This window comes from Lutra lutra, chromosome 8 (assembly GCF_902655055.1).
Source record: "Lutra lutra chromosome 8, mLutLut1.2, whole genome shotgun sequence".
In the NCBI taxonomy this organism is placed as follows: Eukaryota; Metazoa; Chordata; class Mammalia; order Carnivora; family Mustelidae; genus Lutra; species Lutra lutra.
In genome coordinates, this window is record NC_062285.1 from 129,076,679 (window position 1) to 129,099,387 (window position 22,709).

The window sequence follows — 22,709 nt, forward strand, 5'->3', positions numbered from 1 at the left end:
TGGGGGGCGCTGGGTGGCTCAGTGGGTTAAGCTTCTGCCTTTGGCTCAGGTCATGATCTCAGGGTCCTGGGATCGAGCCCCACATCGGGCTCTCTGCTCAGCAGGGAGCCTGCTTCCCCCGCCCCCTGCCTGCCTCTCTGCCTACTTGTGATCTCTGTCTGTCAAATAAATAAATAAAATCTTAAAAAAAATTAAAAAAAAAAAAAGAAAAGGCAGTGATGTCAGAAATCAGATACCATCAGATGCCATGCATAGTGAGAAGCCTCGGCCCCAGGAACATTTCTCCAGACTTTTATATGTTTTTTGGTAATGTTCTAATCATAGCAATAGAAACAAAGGAAAAGTCTGCCAGCATTAGGTGGAGGGGAAGTGAAATTTGCCCAGCGTGCTCAGGCAGGAATGTACGTTAACTCTGCTGTTCCCAGGGACATTTCCAGATCAGAGATCTGCTTTTACATGGTATGTGTCTTTGACAGGAGATGGCACTGAACACCTTAGCTTTCATTTTTTCTAGTCTCCAAGGACGTTAGTGAGTCTGTGTGATCTCCTAGCTAACAGCACTGGGGCACTTTGGGGTTTCCTTGTTAATTCTTGTCTGTTGCCAATAATGACACCTCCATCGTCTCTGTGACTGCTTTCGAGTTTTCTGTACTGAGTTTTCCTAAAGTGAGAAAGGGCTTAACTTTATTGAGCCCCTGATGAATACTTGGCAGTACGTCAGACACAGCTGGGTACTCACAGTGAGACCTTAAGGCATATATAATTACGGGTTTTGTAGTATAAGGTAATGGTTAGGTGTAACTGCTGATGTGTTTTGAGTCAAACTGTCATTCTTTAAAATTATTCTTTCACCGGTGGATGCTTTTAAGTTCTATTTTTGTTGCTTGCGTGTGAACAGTGACTTTGTGGTTTTGGTTTACTGTTGTATCTTCAGAGCCCAAAATAGTGTCTGATAGTAGTTGCTCAATAAGTAATTTTCAAATGATAAATGAAGCAAAAAAAAAAAAAGTGAATGGTTAGGTTAGATTTGGGTTCAAACCCTGGCTTGACCGCTTACCGGCTGTGTGATTTGGGACAAATCATTGCCACGATGTTCATGAAGATACGGTGCTTGCATTGGGAGGTCACGTTCCAGGAGATGACATTAGTGTCACCTTGGGCTCACCTGCATTCTGTGGTGATTGAGACCCTGGCCGATGAGAAAGACATGACAGGACACTGGGCACATGGACCAGCCGGAAGAGGGAATTCCATTAGCCAAAAAGAAGGCAGAGGCCTTAGCTCTTTTCATCCAGGCCTTTCTCTCTGGGCCCTGCTTCCCCCATCTATGAAATGAGATGATTCCTGTATATGAAGTAATTACAAGAAGAGGTGTGGAGCAGTTTAGCTCAGTGGTACAAAATGGCGGTTCGCACAGTGGTAGTTACTGTAACTGTAACAGAGAGAGAAACTGAGGCTCAGAAAGGGGTGAGTACATAGTCAAGTTCACAACCCAGTGAGACAGCGAGGCTCAGCAGTCAGGCCTCCTTGTCCTTTTCTCTGTATCGGATCCCCTGCTGACAGGAGGGGCTTCCTTGTCGGCCATAAGGGGGCTCAGGCCCTGATGCTTGCTCATTTCCAGACCTGCAGGAGAGGCTCCCCAGGGTACAGACTGGGGAGACAGCACAGCCAGCAGGTGAACTTGGGGAGTGTGGAGAGGCCTCTAGAAACATAGAGTGAGTGGTTTGGGCAGATGGGAGAGCACCGAGGCTGAGGGGGTTGAGGAAGAGTGGCACTGCCTGCGGCAGAAGTAAGAAGGCCTTGTGTCTAGTCAGCATGTCCGCCTTCCTCAGAGACTCTCGTCCATCGTCAGCATCCGAGGAGGCTCAGGGCAGCCTTCGGAAGCAGGAATTATTTGGCTGAACTGGAAACTGAGACATACCTACAGTGGGAGTTGGGGGGGGGTGCATTATTTTTTAAAGGAAAATATTGAATTGGGAAAGACATGAAAACATGGCTCAGATTTTTTTTAAAGATTTGATTGATTGATTGATTGGTTTTGAGAGAAGAGAGAGAGAGAGCGAACATGGGGAGGGGCAGAGGGGGAAGGAGAAAAGAATCCCAAGCAGACTCTGCACGAGCGGGGAGCCTGACGTGGGGTCTTGATCTCTGGACCCTGAGGTTGTGACCAATCTTGTTGTGACTGACGGAGCCACCCAGGTGCCCCCCTCCCCTGCCACTGCTCAGATTTTTAAAGAAAAGAAGAAAAGTAAAGAGGAAAACTGGGGAGGGTGTTCTTTAGCAAGTACTGCAAGGAGAGTGAGTGGGGTTGTGGATTAGGAATCTCGTCCCAGTAAAGAGTTGAATTGAAGGAGGAAGCAAATCCCCTCCCATCTTTGCAGAGAGCCAGGCCCAGGCCACTGAGTGTTGAGTAGATACTAAGTGGGCTGGTGTTTCTGAGCACCTTGGCCCTTGTGTGCGATGGGCACCCATCAGCTACAGGGACAAAGAGGACACAGTGGACACATCCTGAGGCCCGGGGTGTGGGGATAATGGCACCAAGCCATTCACACTCCTCTCTGTCCTGGCCATGCGTCTGTGTAACCTGTACCTTCCCCATCTGCACTGTTGTGATCAAATGAGATCATCCCCGTAAATGACCAGGAGCCCAGCGCCAATGCTCCAGTAGTGAGCTACCGTGCTGCTGGTGGTGAAGACGGTGGGAGGCCACGTTCCAGGACGTGTCATTACTGTCACCTCAGATTCACCTCCTCACGCTGTGCTTGAGACCCCAGCAGGTGAGGAAGAGCTGGGGGGACATGGGGACACCTGTGTCTTGGACCAGCTAGAGTAGTGGATCCAGTTAGATGGGAAGAGGGCAGAGTTCTTCTCTTTTCTCATCTTGCCGCCTCTGTCCTAAGCTGCTCTGAATTCATTAGGCTCTTGCAGTAGCCTCCTACCTGGGGGACTGCTAAGTCTCAGTTTGCCCGGGACTAGCTCGCACATGTGGTCCTGGCAAAAGCAATCTCCAAGGTTGGGATGATAATCATGTGGTCTTCTGCTTCCCTTTCTCTGCCCTCTGAGGTTGTGTTCAGTAGCACCCAGTGGAGCTGCCCACAGAATGGTTTCTGGTTTTGTTTTTTTAGAGATTTACTTATTTGGGGCACCTGGGTAGCTTGGCTGTAGAGCCCTTTCACGTGACGCTCCTTTCGCCAGCAACACTTCTCCCTTGCTGTTGACCTGAGCTGGCAACAAGATGCCTTCGGAGTCTTCAGCTGTTGGTTTAATGCCGCCTCCTCCGAAAAGCTTCCCTGACTCACACATTAGATCAGACTCCCTTTTCTTTTCTCTTCCGTGGCTCTCTCAGGAACCCCATCTCTATTATCCAACAGCTGACTCTCCTGCTAAACTCTAACCTTCCCTGAAGGCAGAAGCGGTGCCTGCCTGGTTTGCCACTCTGCCCCTCCCGTGTCGCGCAGCGCCCGGCACGTGGTGCCCCACAGATGCCTCACTGACAGGCCGTAGGGTGAATGTGTGTACGGCCCCAGCAGGCTCTACTTTCTGAGCCTGTGCTGCTCACGCCACCTGCTTCGGGCCCCCCAATAGCTTCTTAGCACATGTGGGGGAAATGTGGGGTTCTTCCTAGGGCCAGCAAGTGCCTATACGCATTCGGCCCTTCCTACCTCTGACTTCGTTTCCTGCCGCTCTCACCGGTCCTCCCTCTCCCCACCACATTGGTTTTCAGGCCCACTCCCTCCTCAGGTCTGTGCCCCTGCCTCAACATCGCCTCCTCCAACAGGCCCTCGGTGTCCCGCTACCTCAAACAGCTCCCCCATCTCTCTTTATCTCATTCCGGGGCTTCATTTTCTTCCTAACACTCCTTGTGTTCTGAAGTCATCTTGCGTGTTTGTTTCTGGGCATCTGCACCACAGAATCCAGGCTCCCTGAGAGCAGGGACCTTGTCTGTGGTGTCCAGCACGAGAACCTACCTCAGTGCCAGGCAAACAGTTGGCACTAAAGCAATGTTTGGTGAGCAAGGGAAGGAATACAGGCAGGGGCAGGGTGGGGTGTCCCCCTGGAGGCAGGGCAGGGGCCCCTTCCTGGAACCCAGCGGCCCCTGGGGCAGGGCCTGTGGTGTTGTCATGGCAACCCACTGACCTGTGCTGCTCCCCCTCCCCCAGAGGCCACAGCTGCCTGCCTCCTGGAGGCAGACTTTCCTGAGTGTCACTACGGTGGGGAGCCCAGGGCAGAGGGAAACTGGGGCCGAGAGAGAGAATGATGAAGAGGAAATCACGCCCTGGTGCCGGGGGAGACAGGAGCAGGCCTTGCTGGCATGGTTCCACTGGTAATGGCTGCGCCTAGGGGAGGGAAAGAGGGATCAGGGATACCCTGACACCTCCAGGACCTGGGGTCTGGCCCTCCCTTGGCAGCTGGGAGTGTGACATGTCAACTTTTTGATGTAACATTTCTAGAGCTTTGAGTTCCTAAAATAGGCCCCAGCACAGGACCCTGAAAGACTGTTGATATAAAGAGTGTGGATAACACCTTCTATTAAAACCCGGTGACAGTTTGTAAGTCAGGCAGCATTTTCCTCAGGTGTTGCATAAGTCAAGAACTCCCTGTTCTCATCCAGTTCCTCAGAAACAAAGCTCGTCGTGTCACTCCCCCACTGCTCGAGAACGATGGTGGGCTCCCAGCTGCCTGTAGGCTTCTCGGTCTGGTGGGTGAGGCCTTGGCGATCTGCTCCTCCCAGACTCTCCCACCTGCCCACCCGCCCTCCCCTCACTCCTCTGATCCCAGGTCAGTGGGCTTGTCGCCTTTCCCAGAACCCACTTTGTGCTTTTGTCTGTGACATGGCTCCCCTGACCTCTTCTGTCTGGCCGGGGCCGAATCCTTTAAGGACCGGGTGAAATGCCACCTCCTGTACGAAGGCCGACACGGAAGCTTCTCTGTGCTTCTGGGGCATGGTATTATAGTAACAGACTACTCCCGGTTACCTGCCAGCTTCTTGAGGCTGTGCGTCCCAGTGAGAGCACACCAGCCTCAAAGGGAGCCAGACCTGACCCTGGCGTGGCCACCAGCTAGCTGCCTGCCTTTACCCAGCGTCTCTGAGTCTCCAGTGCCTCCTCCCGAGTCAGAATCATTCAGGTCTCTGTTTCAGAGTGTCGTGAGGAGATAAAGGGAGGCATGTGGTGCAAGGTGACTCGTGTTGGGGGAGAAAGCTCAGTAAATGCCGGACATGGCCTTTACTGTCTGTCCTCGTCACTTGGCTGCGAGCTCCTGGTGGACAGAGACCATGCTCTCCTCATCTTTCCATGGCCCGCAAAGCCACGCCTGCTAAGCGCTTCACCTGCATTATTTCAGTTAATCTTCGGAGAACCTGGAAGGTAGGGCTCCTGGAAGCTTTAGGAATCATCCTGGTGTTACACAGCTAGTAAGTGGCAGGGCTGGGATTTGAAATCTAGTTGTTCTAATTCCGAACCCTCGAACACATTCTCCCTGGCCTGTCTCTGTCTTCTCTTTCATCTTGCACTGTCTCACCCTTGGTCACTCCATCAGCCACAGGGCCTTCTTGCCATCCTTCCATCCATGATCACCAGCCACCCAGGATCTAACCTCAGGGCCTTGGCCTCTCCGGGCCCCTCCCTGTGGACCTTTGGAAGACTTACGCTCTCCCTGCGCTCAGTCTCTGCTCAGATGCTGCTACTTCTCAGAGGCCTTCCCCGGGGAGGACCCCTTCTCCCCCATCCTGTTCTTTTGTCCTACTTTACTTCTTCACAACCCACCACCAGCAGCTGAGAGTCTGACACCATGCCAGGTGCCTGCGGGTGACGCATGGCAAAGATGGACAAGGTTATTAGACTTACATGTTTAAGGTGGGGGAAAATAATAAAATAAGAATAAGTAAACAAGATATTCTCAGGTCCTGAGACCCTGGGTCCTCCAAAGATATCTTGCTGTAATATATTGGCCCCCGGTTGAAACGTATGTGTCGTCTATTCTGTTGCAACTTTACACTTGGTAATGACTTGCAAAATGCATGAGTGGGTGGATGGCTAGCCCAAGATCATTGTCTGTGCCCGGTATGATGTGGCAGGCAGAAGCAGCATAGGCTTTGGAGATGGAAGGTCTGGGATTGAATTCTGGCTTTAATCCCCTCTGACTGTGTGACCTTGGACCCACCACTGCCATGGTCTAGACCCCAGTTTCCTTATGTTTAAAGTGGGATGAATTTCAGTCTCATGAGGTGCACCGGGAAGCTCAGATCACATTCTTGGGTCAGTGTGCCCTGTGAACGTCAAGGGTTACCTGGCTTTGGGCCACCATCTCTGTTGGGTCCTCCCGCCAGATCATTACCTGTTCCCGAAGCTGCTCTGAGCCTTGGACGTGCCATTTCCCTGATGCAGTTACATCCTGGTTGCTCTTTGCTACTGCACAGGGACCCAGCCTTCTAGAAAACCCAATCTAAAGTGGGAAGGCTTGAAGATCTGCCTCGGAGGAGTGCGGGTTAAACTCCTTGGAAAGTAAGAATCTACAAGCGTGGTTGGTGTCTTCCTTCCTACCCGTGACCCCAGATGAGTCAGGGGAAGCGATGCGTTGCAGCCCAGAAGCCCAACTCACAGCTGTCCGTACATCCTGTGGGACACTTAGAGCACAAGGGGTCCTTACTCAAAGATCAGATGATTTATTTTTACAGATCAAGAACGAGGCAGTGGGGAGCAGGGAGTTAGCCAAGTGTGAGCTGTACTCTCTTTGTCCCATGCCGAGGTCAGGGCACAGATAGGGCAACACTGACCACAGCCTGCCTTCTCTTGGAACTTTTGCTTCAAGCTTCAGTTTTCATGTCTGTTAGTAGAGATCTTAAAACATACTGCATACTGTTATTCTGAGATCCCTATAATGTAAGCCAGATTTGTGAAAATATCTTGCATAGTGCCCGGCACACAGTGGGAACTTAATGTTATTTAAAAAAAAAAAAAAAAAAAAGAACGCACACATTTATTGTGTCACAGCCATGGGGTGAGGCACAGTGCAAGCTACTGGGTACAAGGTGGACAGAAAGGACAGGCTTCCTGCACTCGTGAGTATGGGGAGTAGCATCTGCCTCGCTTTCTAGTGACAACTGCAGGCCAGAAGCCAGTCTTCCTCATGTCTATGTCACTCACAGCTTTTATTAAAGCTGCTTCTTCCAGAAGGCACAACAGAGACACTCGTTGAATGCTGCTTTCTTTATTTGAAAAATCACCTTTGAGGTACCATTTTGTGCCTTCTGTGGTAAAAAAAGAAAAGATTAGGAAATTCTGTAGACATACGGATCTGCTTATATGCTGTGCATTCTTTGATACCACGTGTGTCAGTGATGTGACATTTCTCGGGACGGTGCTATCGGAGCAACTTCAGACCAAGTGCTAGTGAGAGTCGAAAGAAATAGAATAACACGGACTTCATTCTGAAGATATTTAGGACCTAAACAGAAGGGCCTGCTATGTATAGCAAAGGCTGGCAAAGAAATACATGAATGAATTTAACAAAAAACAGTAATAGGTACGTAGACTTTCAGTGAAAGTCCGAATGCCAGGCAGACTGTGCTCAGTGTTGCTCTGTTGGTACCGTGTGCTGGGGACCGTAGAGGACACAGGAGGAGAAGAGAGCTCAGCCCACCCTCGGAGAGAGCATTTTGGTCATAATCTAAGTCTAAATGACAGTTCTGCCTCTTATTAGCAGGGTGACTTCAGTCAAGTCACCTAATCTTACTGAGCCTTAATATTCTTGGTAACACCTACTTCAAGCTCATTACAAGGATTAAGTACACTGGTTTATGTAATGTATTTGTGTAATGCTTGGCCCATAAAGAGCCAATGGACAGAGATCTTTATTATTATTATTAAATCACATAATTTTCAAGTAAATAAGTTAGATGAACACAGCACTTTATTAAAAATGCAATATTCCTGTCGCTCTGGTTGAGTAATTCTTGATCTTTGTAAGACCAAAATTCATTGTTAATAGTTTCCAAGTAGATGAAGTTTCCTGCAGGTGACCTAGAGAGAGGCCTTGCAATCATGTGGACCAACCTGACTTAGGGGGCGTCAGCTGCAGATGCCGCTGTTGAGAGACCCGCCAGGGAGGAGGACGAAGGTCAATGAGCACCTGCGGATCCAAGGCCGGTGGCCTGTTTAGATGTCCCAGTGACATCTGATGTAAGACCTCTGAATGCTCTGAGAACTCCAGATGTCCAGAACAGCAGATGCTTCTGCCATATTTGGCATTGCTGGGACCATGGTCTGGACCCTCCAGAGTGCATCCTGGATGCCACGGTGCAAGTGGCCATTGATGAGCTAGAAGACAGCCAGATGCAGGTGGACTGGATGGCACGAAAGTGGGAACAGCTCTCTCCAGGCAAGAGCAGAAGTGAGTGGGGGTACTCCGGAAAGATGGAGCTGCGGTGGCTGTCTTCTGATCTGTGCCGTGTGCATGAGAGGCCACCCTACTCTGTGTTGCCCCAGGGAGAAGAGTAGCAGGGTGGCTCCCGGCATGGGCCATGGTGTCGGAGAGACCTGAATGGGTGCTGTGGGTGGAGCAAACGGTTACTTAGTGAGTTTTCTTCTTTCCTTCTGGCACGTCTAGTCCCCTCTCTCTTCTCATCACTCTGCTCTCATTTCTCTCCAGTGTTGGGCAACCGGGTGGGGGGAGCACAGCCCTCTGGAAAGTTCTTCCTTGATTTGAGCTCTTGTGGGCTGGTGTTGCGTTCTCTTGGCCGTGGGTGTTCAGAGCCATCTCCCTTCCAGAATGTTAGCAAGAGTTCTTCAGAGAGTGCCCTGCCAACCACTGGGGCTTCTCACCTGCAGGAACTGGCCCTTTTGAGGACTCCAATGTTAATAGGCCTGATCTTTTTTTTTTTTTTTTAAGATTTTATTTATTTATTTGACAGACAGAGATCACAAGCGGGCAGAGAGGCAGGCAGAGAGAGAGAGGGGGAAGCAGTCTCCCCACTGAGCAGAGAGCCCAATGTGGGGCTCAATCCCAGGACCCTGAGATCATGACCCAAGCCGGACACAGAGGCTTAACCCACTGAGCCACCCAGGCGCCCCAACAGTCCTGACCTTGACACAGAGGAATGGGTGAGAGGAAGAGTATTTCTCTTAGTTCCCTGTGTCTGCTGAAAAGGGTGTATGTGTGTGTGTCTCTGTGTGTGTGCGTGTGCATACACATGTGTGCACGTGCATGTGCATGTCCATACGCATGTGAGAGTCGCTAGATGTGACTAGCTAGGAAGACCAGGGCGGGCTCGAGAAACAACAGCAGTTGCTCTCACCGGGGTGCTCTGGTGGAGGAAGGGGCAATGGATTTCAGGAGCTGCCATCCCAAACCAGCCGCGCCTGCCGTCAAGGAAAACGGGCCAGAACTTAAGGGGATTAGAAGATCCGAGTGGAGATATTCTAGAGCGTCCTGAAAAGAATTCTGGAGATTTGTGCCCCGAAGCATCTTTGGAAGCAATGCGATGACAAACACCCACCTTGTGTCATCACACCTTTGACAACCTCACAAGCCACTTGTTTCTGCGTTGCACAGTTGGTGTCTGGAAATGGGTGGCATTTTAATGTTTTGAATTTCTCTGCTACTCAGTGTTTCCTCAGAAATACCAGCTTTCCATTTCCTCTTAACAAGCTGGCTCCAGCTCCTCCCCTTGGATATTTACCCCTACTTATTTACAATTTAGGGAGCAGCTTTTAAAAGAGCAGTTTGTTGGGACATAAAACGGAAAACAAAACCCCAACATTTCTCCCTGCTGTTTGCGTTTGCTTCTTCCCTGTCCCCCCACGCCCACCCCCACCCCCGCCCCACGGTTGCCAGCGTGCCTCCTTTCTGGAATATGTCACCTACAGTGTTAACTCATGATCTTGTCCTTGGCTCTTTGAATTACAAGGAGTCACATGACTTAAATCTCATGCTTTCTAGGAAGAAAAACAGAGATTAAAATCTTCCCTTCTGGGAGTTGTCAGAATTCTGTGAGATGACATAAGCAAAGTGTCTGGCAGATTAGAATAGGTGCTCAGTTAATGCCAGCTCCTAAATTCTAAAGACAACACGGTGTGGGGGGGGACTGCCCCCCTGCAGAAACACAAAGCTCTAGTCAGCTCTGCTCTAACACCATATAGGCATTCCCCCAAATCACTACGTTCTACAAAACAACATGATAGAAACCACTTTACTAGAAAAATAAACGAGGGGCATAACACTCGAAAGCTCTTTCAGTGACACGTTAAAAAAATAGGAGTCTAATAAAAATGACAGCAGAGTTTTGCCCACGTTAATTCAATGTTTAAGAGGTGCAGAAATACAATTAAGCCTGGCATTTCACCCTGGAAAAGACCTGAAGTCTGATTTGGAAGTGGATGTCCGAAAGGCTGTCACTTATGGGTTACCATGAAGTGGTAGAAGGTGGCTTATCCAGGCAGGTGTGGCTCAAAGCGGGCGTGGTGAGCTCAGGTAGCTGGTAGATGCCTCGGGCTTGAGCATGTGGGATTTTTGCACATTCCTGTGGCTGGGGGGTTTGGTTCAGCTACGTGTGGTTTTCTGCATTCACCTGATGCTTCTTAGGGAAGAAATGAGTGTTAGCAAACACAAAGTTTGCTGTCTGCTCAGATCATTTCCTAATGTATTACCTGCACGGGAGTGCATGCTTATTTTCAAAACAAGCATTGTAGGAGAACGGACTGCAGTTAGCGGATGTTGTTGAATGAATGAAGGAGGGAGCGGTAGCTGGTCTACCCAATGGACTAAACATCGTGCTACATTGTGGGAAGTACTTTTGTAGACTTTGGGATCTGATGAAGAAAACAGAGTCTTTTGGATTTTGAAAGTACTACGCACCTGTTATATAGCTTTTAATATCTCCTCCCTACGCACCTGTTATATAGCTTTTAATATCTCCTCCCACAGTGGTTTTGGGACTATGCTTGGAAGCGCTCCTTGGGCGGGGGGGGGGGGGGGGGCGGCGGTGGGAAGGGTCACCAGGCAAAGGGAAGGGACCTGTCAAGTTCCCTGCCCTCCTCCTCCAGTTCATCCAGAACCCTCAGGTTATATCTCTTTTCCTTTTTGTTTTTCATTTGAATAAAGGGTTCTGCTGCTAATTTATCCATAAACCACCACCAGTGGTTTAGTAGACCAAACTTTGTTTTACAAACAACTTCTCGATGCAAAGAAAGATAATCCTCAGTTGGTACTATTGGGATGTGACTACTCCAGAAGTAGTAGAATCTGACCAAGAAATACTCAAGGGGGCTTCAGTCACCATTTTGTCTCCTCCGCAGTGGCACCCGTGGGGCTTTGTGGAAAGTCCAGTTTCAGCCAGGGCAGGTCTCAGATGAAAACCAATGGGCAGTTGAGTCGAATGTGTTTATGATGTTCCTGCCTCTTCACAAACACCAATAGCAATTCTGCAATTCTGTGATTTTCTTTCCTCTTTCTCTCTTTCTTTCTGTTTTGTTTTTTGTTTTTTGTTTTTTTTTTAGAGAGCTGGATTGAAAGATGTCTCAATGAAAGTGAGAACAAACGTTATTCCAGCCACACATCTCTGGGGAATGTTTCTAATGATGAAAGTAAGTGCTTGAAATTCCTTCTTCCATCATGTCCTAGACACGGCCAGTGTCCTCATGGGAGGGATGGTGTTTCTTGAATGCTAGGCTGGGGCAAGTCACCTGGGGCAAGAGACTCTGAAGCCATTTATGGAATACACTAGCCCCCCACCCCGGCATATTCTGCGCTGGGGAGTGCAGTGCAGTCAGGTAAACACAGAAACGAGCCACAGACACCTTCTGTTTACACGTTCATATCGTCTGAGTCCCCAAAGACCGTGTTACAGTGACACTCCATTTGGGCAAATGTGGACCCTGAATGGGAAAGGGCATTCTCTGTGTCCCTGTAGATGCAGGATTAAATCAGTGTGTCATGGGATCATTGTTTCAGAGTCAGAAATGTCCTCGCTCTTTGAAAGTAAAGATTTCTTCCCGATCTTGGACTAGAGATTTGGGAGTTAATAAAAAGGTATTAACTGCTGTGTTTACACCTTTCCCTGGGTTATGTCAGATTGGGTCTTCTGGGGACCTCACATTAAGACAGAAGACTGATGGGGGCTTGTTTTTGCCCCCTAAACACTGAAAAGGGGGAGCAGCTCATCATAAATGTAATTTCCAGCAGGGACAGAGTGCCTTTCTCCCTTGGCTGGTAAAGTACATCGCCTTAGTGCAGCTTTCTCAGAGCATGGCCCAGGGACAATCTGCTCCACAATCCCCAACAGTATTTGCTGGACATGCCAAACAGCTTTCTTCCAGGTTCCTTCTGGCATTGTCATTCTATCATCACGATTTTGCATCATTTTATAAAATTGAGATGAATTGAACATAAAGTTTATAAACCTTATGTGAATGGTCTGATGAATATCTTTTGTTCTCTCATTTTGCATCTACTTATGTAAGCACCACCCAGAAAAGAGGCAGAATGTTTCTAGAACTCTGGGAGGTTCCTTTGTGTCTCATCCCTGTTAATAATCACTATCCTGAATTTTATCACTATCGTTTGAGTTTGCCCGTTTTTGAAGCATTATATAAATGGACTTATAGAGTCTGTATTCTTTTGTATGTAGCTCCTTTCACTCAATGTAATATCTGTGAGATGCAGCCACACTGTTGTATGTAGCCGTACCTTTTTATTGTTGTATAGTATTCCACTGTGGGCATATGCCACAGTTTACACATCCACTTAAATGTTGATGGTACATAAATTGTCTCAAGTTTTTATTTATTTCTTAAGCATCTCTGAGCATTCTTTGTCTTGTGCTAAAATATATATAACATAAAATTGGCCATTTTAATCATTTTAAGTGTACAATTTGGTGGCATATTAAGTACATTCATCCGTTACCACCATCCATCTCCAAAACTTTTTTCATTTTCCCAAGCTAAAACTCTAACAGTAACTCCCCATTCCCATCTCCCCCGTCCCATTTCCCAGTCCCTGGCTATTACTGTTCTACTTTCTGCCTCTATGAATTTGACTATATAAGTAGAATCATATAACATTTGTTTTTGTGTAACTGGCATACTTCACTTAGCATAGTATCTTCAGGGTTCATCCATGTTGTAGTGTGTATCAGGAATTTCCTTCCTTTAAAGGCTGGATGACATTCCATTTTATGTGTATACCCCATTTGGTTTATCCATTCATCCTTCGATAGGCAATAGGGTTGTTTCCACCTTTTGGCTCTTGTGAATAATGCCGCTATGAACATGGGTATGCAAATATCTGCTCAAGTTCCTGCCTTCAGTTCTTTCGACTGTATACCCAGGAGTGGAATTGCTGGAATGTGTGATAATTCTATTTTCAATATTTCGAGGAATCACCATACCATTTTCCATACCAGCTGCACCATTTTACGTTCTCGCCAGCAAAGCACAAGGGTTCCAGTAGCTCCATATTCTTGCCAATATTTGTTATGTTGTGTTTGTTTTTTTAAAGTAATAACCATCCTAATGCATGTAAAGTGGCATCTCATAATTTTCATTTGTACTTCACTCGTGATTAGTGGTTTGAGCATCTTTTCATGTCCTTATTCATCATTCACATATCTTTCTTGGAGAAATGTCTGTTCAAGTCTTTTTACCACTTTTTTTTTTTTTAAAGATTTTATTTATTTATTTGACAGACAGAGATCACAAGCAGGCAGAGAGGCAGGCAGAGAGAGAGGAGGAAGCAGGCTCCCTGCTGAGCAGAGAGCCCGATGCGGGGCTCGATCCCAGGACCCTGAGATCATGACCTGAGCCGAAGGCAGCGGCCTAACCCACTGAGCCACCCAGGCGCCCCCTTTTTACCACTTTTTAATTGAATTGTTTATTTTTTGTTGTTATTGAATTGTTGGATTTCTTTATATATTTTACATACAAACCCCTTATCAGATATATGATTTGCAAATTTTTTTTCCATTCCATGTGTTGCCTTTTACTCTGTTGGTTGTGTCCGTTGACACACAGAATTCTTATTTTGATGTAGCCCAGTGTATCTGTTTTTCTTTTGTTGCCTGTGCTTTTGGTGTTTTATCCAAGAAACCATTGCCAAGCCCAACACCAGGAAGCTTTTCCTCTATGAGAGTTTTATAGTTTTATCTCCGATGTTTAGGTATTTGACCTATTTTGAGTTAATTTTTATATGTAGCATAAGGTAAAGGTCCAAATTCAGTTTATTTTTGTTTTTGCATGTGGATATCCAGTTTTCCAGCACTATTTATTGAAAAGACTGTTCTTTCTTCATTGAATGGTCTCAGCACCCTTGTTAAAAATCATTTAACCATATATGTGAGGGTCTATTCCTTGTCTCTCTGTTCTATTCTATTCTATTGGTCTGTATGTCTATCCTTATGTCAATGTCATACTATTTTGATTACTGTAGCTTTGCTCTACAGTGTGTGTGTGTGTGTGTGTGTGTGTGTGTGTGTGTATGTGTGTTGCATGTGATCATCTTGTCCAAATGCTCTGACTAAGCCTTCCAGGACTATGTTAAATAAAGTGACAGAAGTGAGCGTCCTTGTCTTGTTCCTGATGTAAGAGGAAAACCTTTCTCTTTCACCATTGAGTCTGATGTTAGGTGTGAGTTGTTTGTATGGGCTTTTAGTGTGTTGAGATAGTTTTCTCCTATTTCTATTTTGTTGGGTGTTTTATCATGAAAAGGTGTTAAATTTTGCCAAATGCTTTTTTCATACCCATTGAGATGACCATGTGGCTATTCTGTTAGTATAGTGTACACACTGATTGATTTTCCTATGTTGAACCATCCTTGCATTTGGGGAATAAAAAACCGCACCTGGTCATGGTGTACAGCCCTTTAACACACTGTTGAATTCTGTTTCCTAGATTTTGTTGAGGACTTTTGCATTAATATTCATGAGGGCTATTGATCGGGAGCTTTCTTTTCTTGTAGTGTCTTTGTCTGGACTTGGTATCAGGGTAATGCTGCCTTCATAGAATGAGTTGGAAAGTGTTCCCTCCTCTTCCGTTTTTTGGAAGAGTTTGAGAAGGATTAGTGAACATTCTTGTAGATACTGCTTTTGTGATCTGCCTGCTCACATCCTTTGCCTGTTGGTTTCTTTTTAAGTTGTGCTGTTTGTCTTTTCCTTAATGATTTGTAAGGGTTGTTTTTATATTCTCAGGAGGAGGTATTTGTCAGATAAAAGTATTGCAAACATCTCTGAGTTTGTAGTCTTCCTTTCATTCTCTTAGTGGTATTTTTTTTGGTGAACGGAAGTTCTTAATTCGAATAACATCCCGTTTATCAGTGTTTTTTTTTCGTAGTTAGTGCCTTTTGTTTTGCATTAAGAAATCTTTGCCTACCTCTGGGTCATTAAGATAGTTTTCATATTATTATCTAAAAGTTTTATTATTTTGCCTTTTACTTTTATATCAGAAGTCCATCTGGAATTTTTGTATATGGTGTGAGGGAGGAGTCAACAACAAAAAATTAAAAAATTTATTTTTAATTTTTGACTGATAGAGCACGTTTTGTTGGGAAGAATCCTTTACCCACTGGCTGTAAATCAGGAGACTACACATGTGGATCTGTCTTGACCTTTATTCTGAACCATTCAGTCTGTTTTTCTGTTTTGGGGTCATAAGATTCTTTAAGATCTTTTGGTTAATTTAAATTATTAACATTTCTATACAAATTTTAGAACTAGTTTGTCAATTGTCTCAAAAATCCACAGGATTTTGATTGAGATGACACTGATTCTACAATCAGTTTGGGAAGGATGGACATCAACATCAAATTTCCTGTCTATGTGTGCGGCCTCACACCTCCATGTATTAAATGGCCTTTAATTTCTCTCAGCAGTATTTCATAGATTTTAGTGTAGAGGTTTTGTACATCTTTCATTAGATTTATTCCTAGGTAATTGGTGTTTTCCAGTGTGCTTGTAAGTAGTCGTATTTACAATTTTTTTCTCATTCTTTGTTGCTAGCATATGAAAATGCAGTTGATTTCTTAGATCATGACCATATCCAGCTGCTTTGCTAAATTTGCTTATTAATTATGAGTTTGCTTTTAAAATTTTTTCAATGGACATGATCATGTCATCTGAGAATACTGAGAGTTTTCCATCTTCTTTTATAGCCTGTATGTTATTATTTTTCTGTGCTTTAGAGACCTTAGTGCAACGTTGTATTGAACTGGTGATAGCAGACACGCTGTCCTGTTCCTGACCTAAGGAGGGAAAGCATTTTGTGTTCCAGCATTGAATATCAGGCTTGCTGTGGATTTTGTTTGCAGGTGTTCCTGATCAAATCCCTGGTTTGCCGAGAGATTTTTCTTGAATGTATGTTGACCTTCATTAAATGTTTTTCTGCCTCTGTTGAGATGTTTGTAGTTTCTCTCCTTTATTCTATTAATATGGTGTATTATATGGATTAAATTTTGAAAGTTAAGCCAATCTTCCTTTCCTGGCATAAATGGCACTTGGTCAGATATATTATCTTTTTTTTTTTTTTAATCTATTTCTAGGTTACATTACTTGTTTTGTTAAGAATCTTGGTACCTGTTATTTATAAGATTTTATTGACTTCTGATTTTTCTTTCTTATGATTCCCTTCTCAGGTTCTGGTGTCATACAGTCCTTTTAAAAAGAGGCGGGAGTTTATTCTTTCTTGTTTCTTCTGAAGAGTTTGTGTAAGATTGACACTACTTCTTTCTTAAACGTTAGGAAGAATTCAGCATCAAAGTCCTCTGGGTTTGGAGTTTTCCTTAAGGATTATTTTTTTTCTTGATTTGTTACTTTTAGCAAATTTTTACTTTTAAGGAATTAGTTTCATCTAAATTTTCAAATTTCTTTATATGACACTGTTTAAACTTTCCTTTTGTTACTTTTCCTCATGTATTTAGCACCTAGAGCGATGGCTCCCTCTCATTTCTGATATTGACAATCTTTGTTTTTCTGTTTTCCTCAATCAGTTCTGCCAGAGTTTATCAATTTTTTTTTAAATATTTTTATTTATTTGACAGACAGATCACAAGTAGGCAGAGAGGCAGACAGAGAGAGAGAGGAGGAGGAGGCAGGCTCCCTGCTGAGCAGAGAGCCTGATGTGAGGCTCAATCCCAGGACCCTGGGATCATGACCCGAGCAGAAGGCAGAGGCTTTAACCACTGAGCCACCCAGGCGCCCCCAGAGTTTATCAATTTTATTAGTCTTTTCAAAGACGCAACTCTTAGCCTTTTTTGCTTTTCTCAACTGACATCTTTTTAAAATTTCATTTATTTCTACTCCTCTTCTGTATATTGCTTCTTTTCTTCTACTTTGTTTGAGTTTTGTCTTTTTCTAGCTTTTGAGACAGACTCTTAGATAGATCATGGAATCTAACCTTTTCCAAGACAGGCATTTAAAGTTACAGATTTTCCTTTAAGAACTGCTTATGTATATCCCATAATTTTTCTGATGTCATACTTTCATTATCATTCAGTTAAACTCCTGTTCCAATTTCTATTGTGATTTCTCCTTTTTCTTCTGGCTTACTTAGAAATCTAATGCTTTGTTTTCCAAACATTTGGTTATTTCCTAGTTATCTAGTTATTGGCTTCTATTATAATTCCACCTTGGTCAGAGAACATATTCTCTATGATTTCAGTCTTTGAGATTGTCTAGACTTGCTTTTTGTCCTGACAGATGGTCTCTTTGGCATATGCCCATGTACACTTGTGAAGACTGTGTATTCAGCAGATAATGGATGAAATCAGCTAGCTCAAGTAGGTAATGGTATATCTTTTTTCATCTTCCTATTTCCAACCTTTCTGAATTGAATATTAAAGTTTTTAATATGTGTTTTTAAACCAGTCTGATCATCTGTAACTTAAATTGTAATATTTACATCATTTAAATGTAATGCACTTAAATTACATTGTTGGGTTTAAATCAACAAACTTACTGTTTAATTTTAATTTGTCCCTTCTGTCTTTATTCCTTTATTACTTCTTTTCTTGTTTTTTTTGGAAGGGATGATCCAGTTTAAGATTTTTTTCTTTGATGGTTTCCTCTGCTGACTTTCCAATGACAGATTCTTTTCGAGTGGTCCTCTCAGGTCCACCTCACATTACCCTTTCTCTCCTTTCCAGCCCAGTCATGCATATGCTCACACTTGAACCCTATTTAGCTCCGTCCCACCCTCTGTACTATTGCCTTAATGTATTTTACTTCTAAATGTTTCAAGCCCCATAAGACGTTATTATTATTGTTTTAAACAGTCAATATTTCTTTCTATTTATTCACATATTTACCCTTTTCAGGGCTCTTGATTCATGCCAGTAAGTGCTTCCACCTGGGACCATTTTTACTTCAAGCCAAATAAACTCCTTTAATAGTTTGGGTAGTACAGTGTCAGGTAGTGGAGAGCATGAAAAACATCTTTATTTCACCTGTATTTTTTGAAGGACATTTTTCCTGGATATAGAATTCTAGGTTGTTAAGATCCCCGCCCCCCCCTTCCCCTTCTGCTTTCAGTACCTTAAAGTTGTCATTCCATTGTCTTCTGGCTTTCAAAAGTTAGTCTTCAGACTTATTTTTACCCCTTTGAATGCAATATGTCTTTTTGTCTCTGGCTGCCTTAAAGATTCTTTTTGTCTTCAGTTTTCAGCACTTTGACTACAAGGTACATAGATATGGTTTTCTTATATTCTTTCTTCTTGGGGTTCACTGAACTTCAGTGTTCACTGAACAACTGGATTGTTGTTCATTAAATTGGTAAAATTCTTGACAATTGGCTCTTCAAATAGTTTTCCTGCCCCATTCTGTCTTACCTGCTTCTGGGACTGTAGTTATGGGACTACTAGACCTTTGACTGTACTTACTGTGTTTCTAAATCTCTGCTTTGATTTGTCCATTTTTCTCTCTTTGTACTTCAGTTTGGTGTTTTCTATTGACTTCCTGAATTTCTAGTTCTCAAATCTCATTTTCTGTTTTGTCCAGCCTGGTAATAAGCCTATCCAAGTGACCTTAATTTCAGATTTTCTTCTGTGGTAGATATCTGTTTGATTTTTCTTTTTTTCCCTGAATCTCAGTTGATATTCCCTGTTTTTCATCTGTGTTGTCCATCATTTCCTCTATTTTGCCCGTCTTTTCCTCTGTCCCCTTAAGCATATTAACCATAGTTATTTTAAAGTCCCTGTCTGGTAACTGTAATATTTGAGTCCTCTCTGGATTAACTTCTAAGACCTGTTTTTTTTTCCTTTGGATTTCAGGGTTTGGGTCCTGTTTTTTAGGATGCCTTATAGTTTTTGATTTGATGCCGATGTTATGGATGCAAAGCGAGAGAGGCTTTGGGTGAATTATGTTAACTTCCTCTGAAGGGTGTTAAATTTTGTTCTAGCAGGTAGTTAGAGAACCAGCAGGTCTCCTCAGTCCTGTCAAATCTTGATTAAATCTGATTTGTTTTAGTCTTGTCTATACTCCTAGGATGGGGTCTCTATTCCAAGCTCACAGCTAAAAGCTCTGGGTCCACAGCTAAAAGCTCTGGGTGTTTACTAAGTTCCTTCTTCCTCATCCAACTTGAACTCTAGCCTCTGACTCCCCACTAGTCAGTGATCAGTTGATCAGTTCTTCAGCCTCTAAGCTGATGTGTTCTCCTTGGTTTTTTGGCTTCTTACTCTCTGCATGAGTCAGTGGGCTTAAAATTTAACGGGAATTAGAATGAAAGTATGTTTCCTTCTCTGAGGCTCTTCTCTCTGGAACATGGTTCCTTAGATCTGAGTCACTTTGTCATCCTGAACTCTGACTTCAGCCCAACAGACCATACTGTTGCTTGGGTTCTGTTTCCCAGGGCAGCAGCTGAGAAGCACCTTCAAGGAAAATCCGGGGTGAACGTGGAGGGTACATCCTGTGCTGCCTTTCTCTCAAGGCCTGTGGTTCCTCTAGTCCTGTCTGCATTGACTGTTGTCCAATGTCTTCAAAGCTGTCTAGCTTTTACAGTTGTGTTGGTGAATGAGTTAAACCAATGCGAGCAATCTCACCATGGAGAGACCAGGAGTCTGGTTGTCATTAATTTTAGACAGGAAAATTTAGACTCGAATTGGTGAAGGAACTTTCTATGGCTGTGCAGCGAGTCAGTGCCAGCGAGTCAGTCTATGTCTAGAATGGAGCCACCTGACTCCTATCTAGATAAAAGAACAAAGAAGTTGCTGTCCACATATTGTTTTCATTTTTGAAACACAAAGATTACATTAAAAAAATATATCTTTTGGCCATGAGTTATGTGTATATATTTTTTTGGAAAATCTAGGAAAAAATAGAGGAGGAAGAAAACTAATTGCCTCTAATTTCACTGTTCAGAGGCAACCACTCCTGACGTCCTTCTAGTCTTTATTCCTTAGCATGTATTTTTAAGCAAACTTTTATATATGTATATGTTTATAATTACAGGTATATATGGTTGTCATTTACTGAGCTATAAGTTCTCTAAGTCCATGACCTCATTCAAATCTCTTAATAGTCTTAGGAAGTATCTTATAATGAGCTTCCTCTTAGACGTTTGAACCCCGAGGCTCAAAGACCCAACATTACATAGCTGTAAGTGGTAGAGCTAGGATTTGAACTTGGGTCTGGCCATCTGCTTTGAACATCAGTCATTTTGTCTTTGCACTATTCTGTCTCTCAGAAGGCAGTGCTTCAAAGGCTTGCTGTTGATAATTTCATAGCTTGTTCACAAGAAAATGAGACCAGAGCTAAGAGTACTCATCACCCCTTTTCAGTGGGGTAGACCAGCTTTTGTCTGTGTCTCCTCACATTTTCTACTCAACTGGAGGCTCCATGAGGGCAGATATGTTATGGGGTTCACTGTTGGAATCCCAGGGCCTGGTACATAGAGGGGGGCTCAGGAGATGGTTGAAGTTTTAAAAAACAGGAAAAAAAAACCCAGATCTAATATTTTAAGAATGCTTTGTGTGATGAGAAACCTCACAGTGGTTTATCATCTTATGTAACTAAAAGATGGGAGGTCGGAGATTCCAGGGTTTATTTATTTAACAGCTCAGGATCATCCAGGACCCAGACTCTGTGTCTTTCTACTAAGTACTCTAAGATTGTTGGCTTTTGTCCTCATATTAGAACCTCATGGTCACAAAATAGCTGCTTTAGAGAATAGGCATCCAGTCCATATTCAGGACAGGTGGATGGAGAAAGGGCAAGCGCCAGTTAGCTTTCCTCTTACGTGTCTTCCTCGTATCAGAAAACACCAAAATCTTTCCCAGGAGCCCCCAGCAGACTTTCCTTAACATTCTTTGTGTTGAGAATGTTATCATCTGTAGCTGACAGGGAGGGTAGGTGATTGAAAATTTGTCAGAAGAATAGAAAAAAAATAGAATTACTCTTTTTTTTTTCAAGATTTTATTTATTTATTTGACAGGGAGAGAGCACAAGTATGCAGAGAGGCAGGCAGAGAGAGAGAGAGAGAGAGAGAGAGGGAAGCAGACTCCCTGCTTGAGCAGAGAGCCCAATGTGGGGCTCGATCCCAGGACCCTGAGATCATGACCTGAGCCGAAGGCAGTGGCTTAACCCACTGAGCCACCCAGGTGCCCCAAAATAGAATTACTCTTAATGGTTGTACCACCCTAGGCCAAATCCAGCCCGCCTCCAGTGTTCTACAGCCCAGGTCCTAGGATGTTTTTATTTTTGTTTTGTTTTTAATTTTTAAAGAGTAGAGAAAAAAATGAAGAAGTCTTTGTGACAGACATCATCTGTGGTCCCCAAAAGCCTAAAACGTTCACTATCTGGCTCTTTACAGAAACAGTTTGCCAACCCTATCTTGGACGAATCAGGATTTTTCCTCTGGGGCTGTCCTTTCACTGCCCTGAATAAACCTGGGGTTTTATTAGCAAGCAGGAAAAAAAAATGCAAGATTGGCTATTGAATGGCTAGTGAAAGGGTCTGCCATAGCATTTGTCTCCGAACCAGGCCAAGAAGGTAGAAATGCCTTCCCAAGGTGATGGGAGAGAAGTTAACATTCCACCGCTGAGAAAGATTTCTTCTACTGGTCTGAGTAATGGTGGACATCAGCACCAGGAGTCCTGGTGAAAATGAAATGGAGTGGGAGAATAATCCCTTTATTAGCCTAGAATTGAAAAAACTGAGGCTCAGAGAAGGGAAGTTATTTGTTGCAAATCATACTCTTGGGTAGTGCTAGAGTCAGAACAGCTACCCAACGTCTTGACTCTTGTGCAGTGCTCTTCCTACTGTGCCCTTTTTAGCCGAGAGGGTTTTAATCAACAAGAGCTTTAGTGAGCAGGAGGAAATGGGACATGAAACATTTTGATGGATTGTGGTTGGGAAGAAAACCCCAGATCAGGGAGGTCAAGCCTCAAGTGCCTGATGAGTGAGAGGCTGAACAGGAGTGGATGGGTTGGTTATTCGCCATAACTCAGGTCTTACAAATACCCATTTCCAACCTGAACAAATTGCATTTTCTCTCAAGCAGATATTAGTGGATTTTTATGTTTCTGATGGCATATTCACCAACAAAGAGGAAGACTTTGAATGTAAAACATTATCAGGTCAGGACTGATTGGAGTATCATGTCCAGTGAGGAGAGCCCAGGAGTATGGATTGAGCAGAATTGTACCGGTAGAACAGACATTCCAGCAGAAGATTCCCTGAGCACTTGCTACGTACAGGACTATGTAGAAAACCCAAAGTTATACAAAGAAGG

The 22,709-nt window shown here is 44.2% G+C and overlaps 1 protein-coding gene across 5 annotated transcripts in view; it reads left to right on the forward strand.

The window, feature by feature from the left end:
• The window catches only part of RFX4 (regulatory factor X4), a 162,272-nt gene that overhangs the window by 15,870 nt on the left and 123,693 nt on the right, over nt 1–22,709 (forward strand). For 2 of the 5 annotated variants that reach the window (XM_047740523.1, XM_047740524.1), the window contains exons 1-2: nt 4,169–4,324; nt 11,496–11,582. The exons of 1 other annotated variant lie outside the window; for it this stretch is intronic. In XM_047740523.1, coding sequence (XP_047596479.1) covers nt 4,255–4,324; nt 11,496–11,582 — 157 coding nt within the window. In that variant the 5' untranslated portion in view covers nt 4,169–4,254. Of the gene's footprint in view, nt 1–4,168; nt 4,325–11,495; nt 11,583–22,709 lie in introns of those variants that run through there. 2 more of the 5 variants (XM_047740525.1, XM_047740527.1) reach the window with 1 other exon arrangement.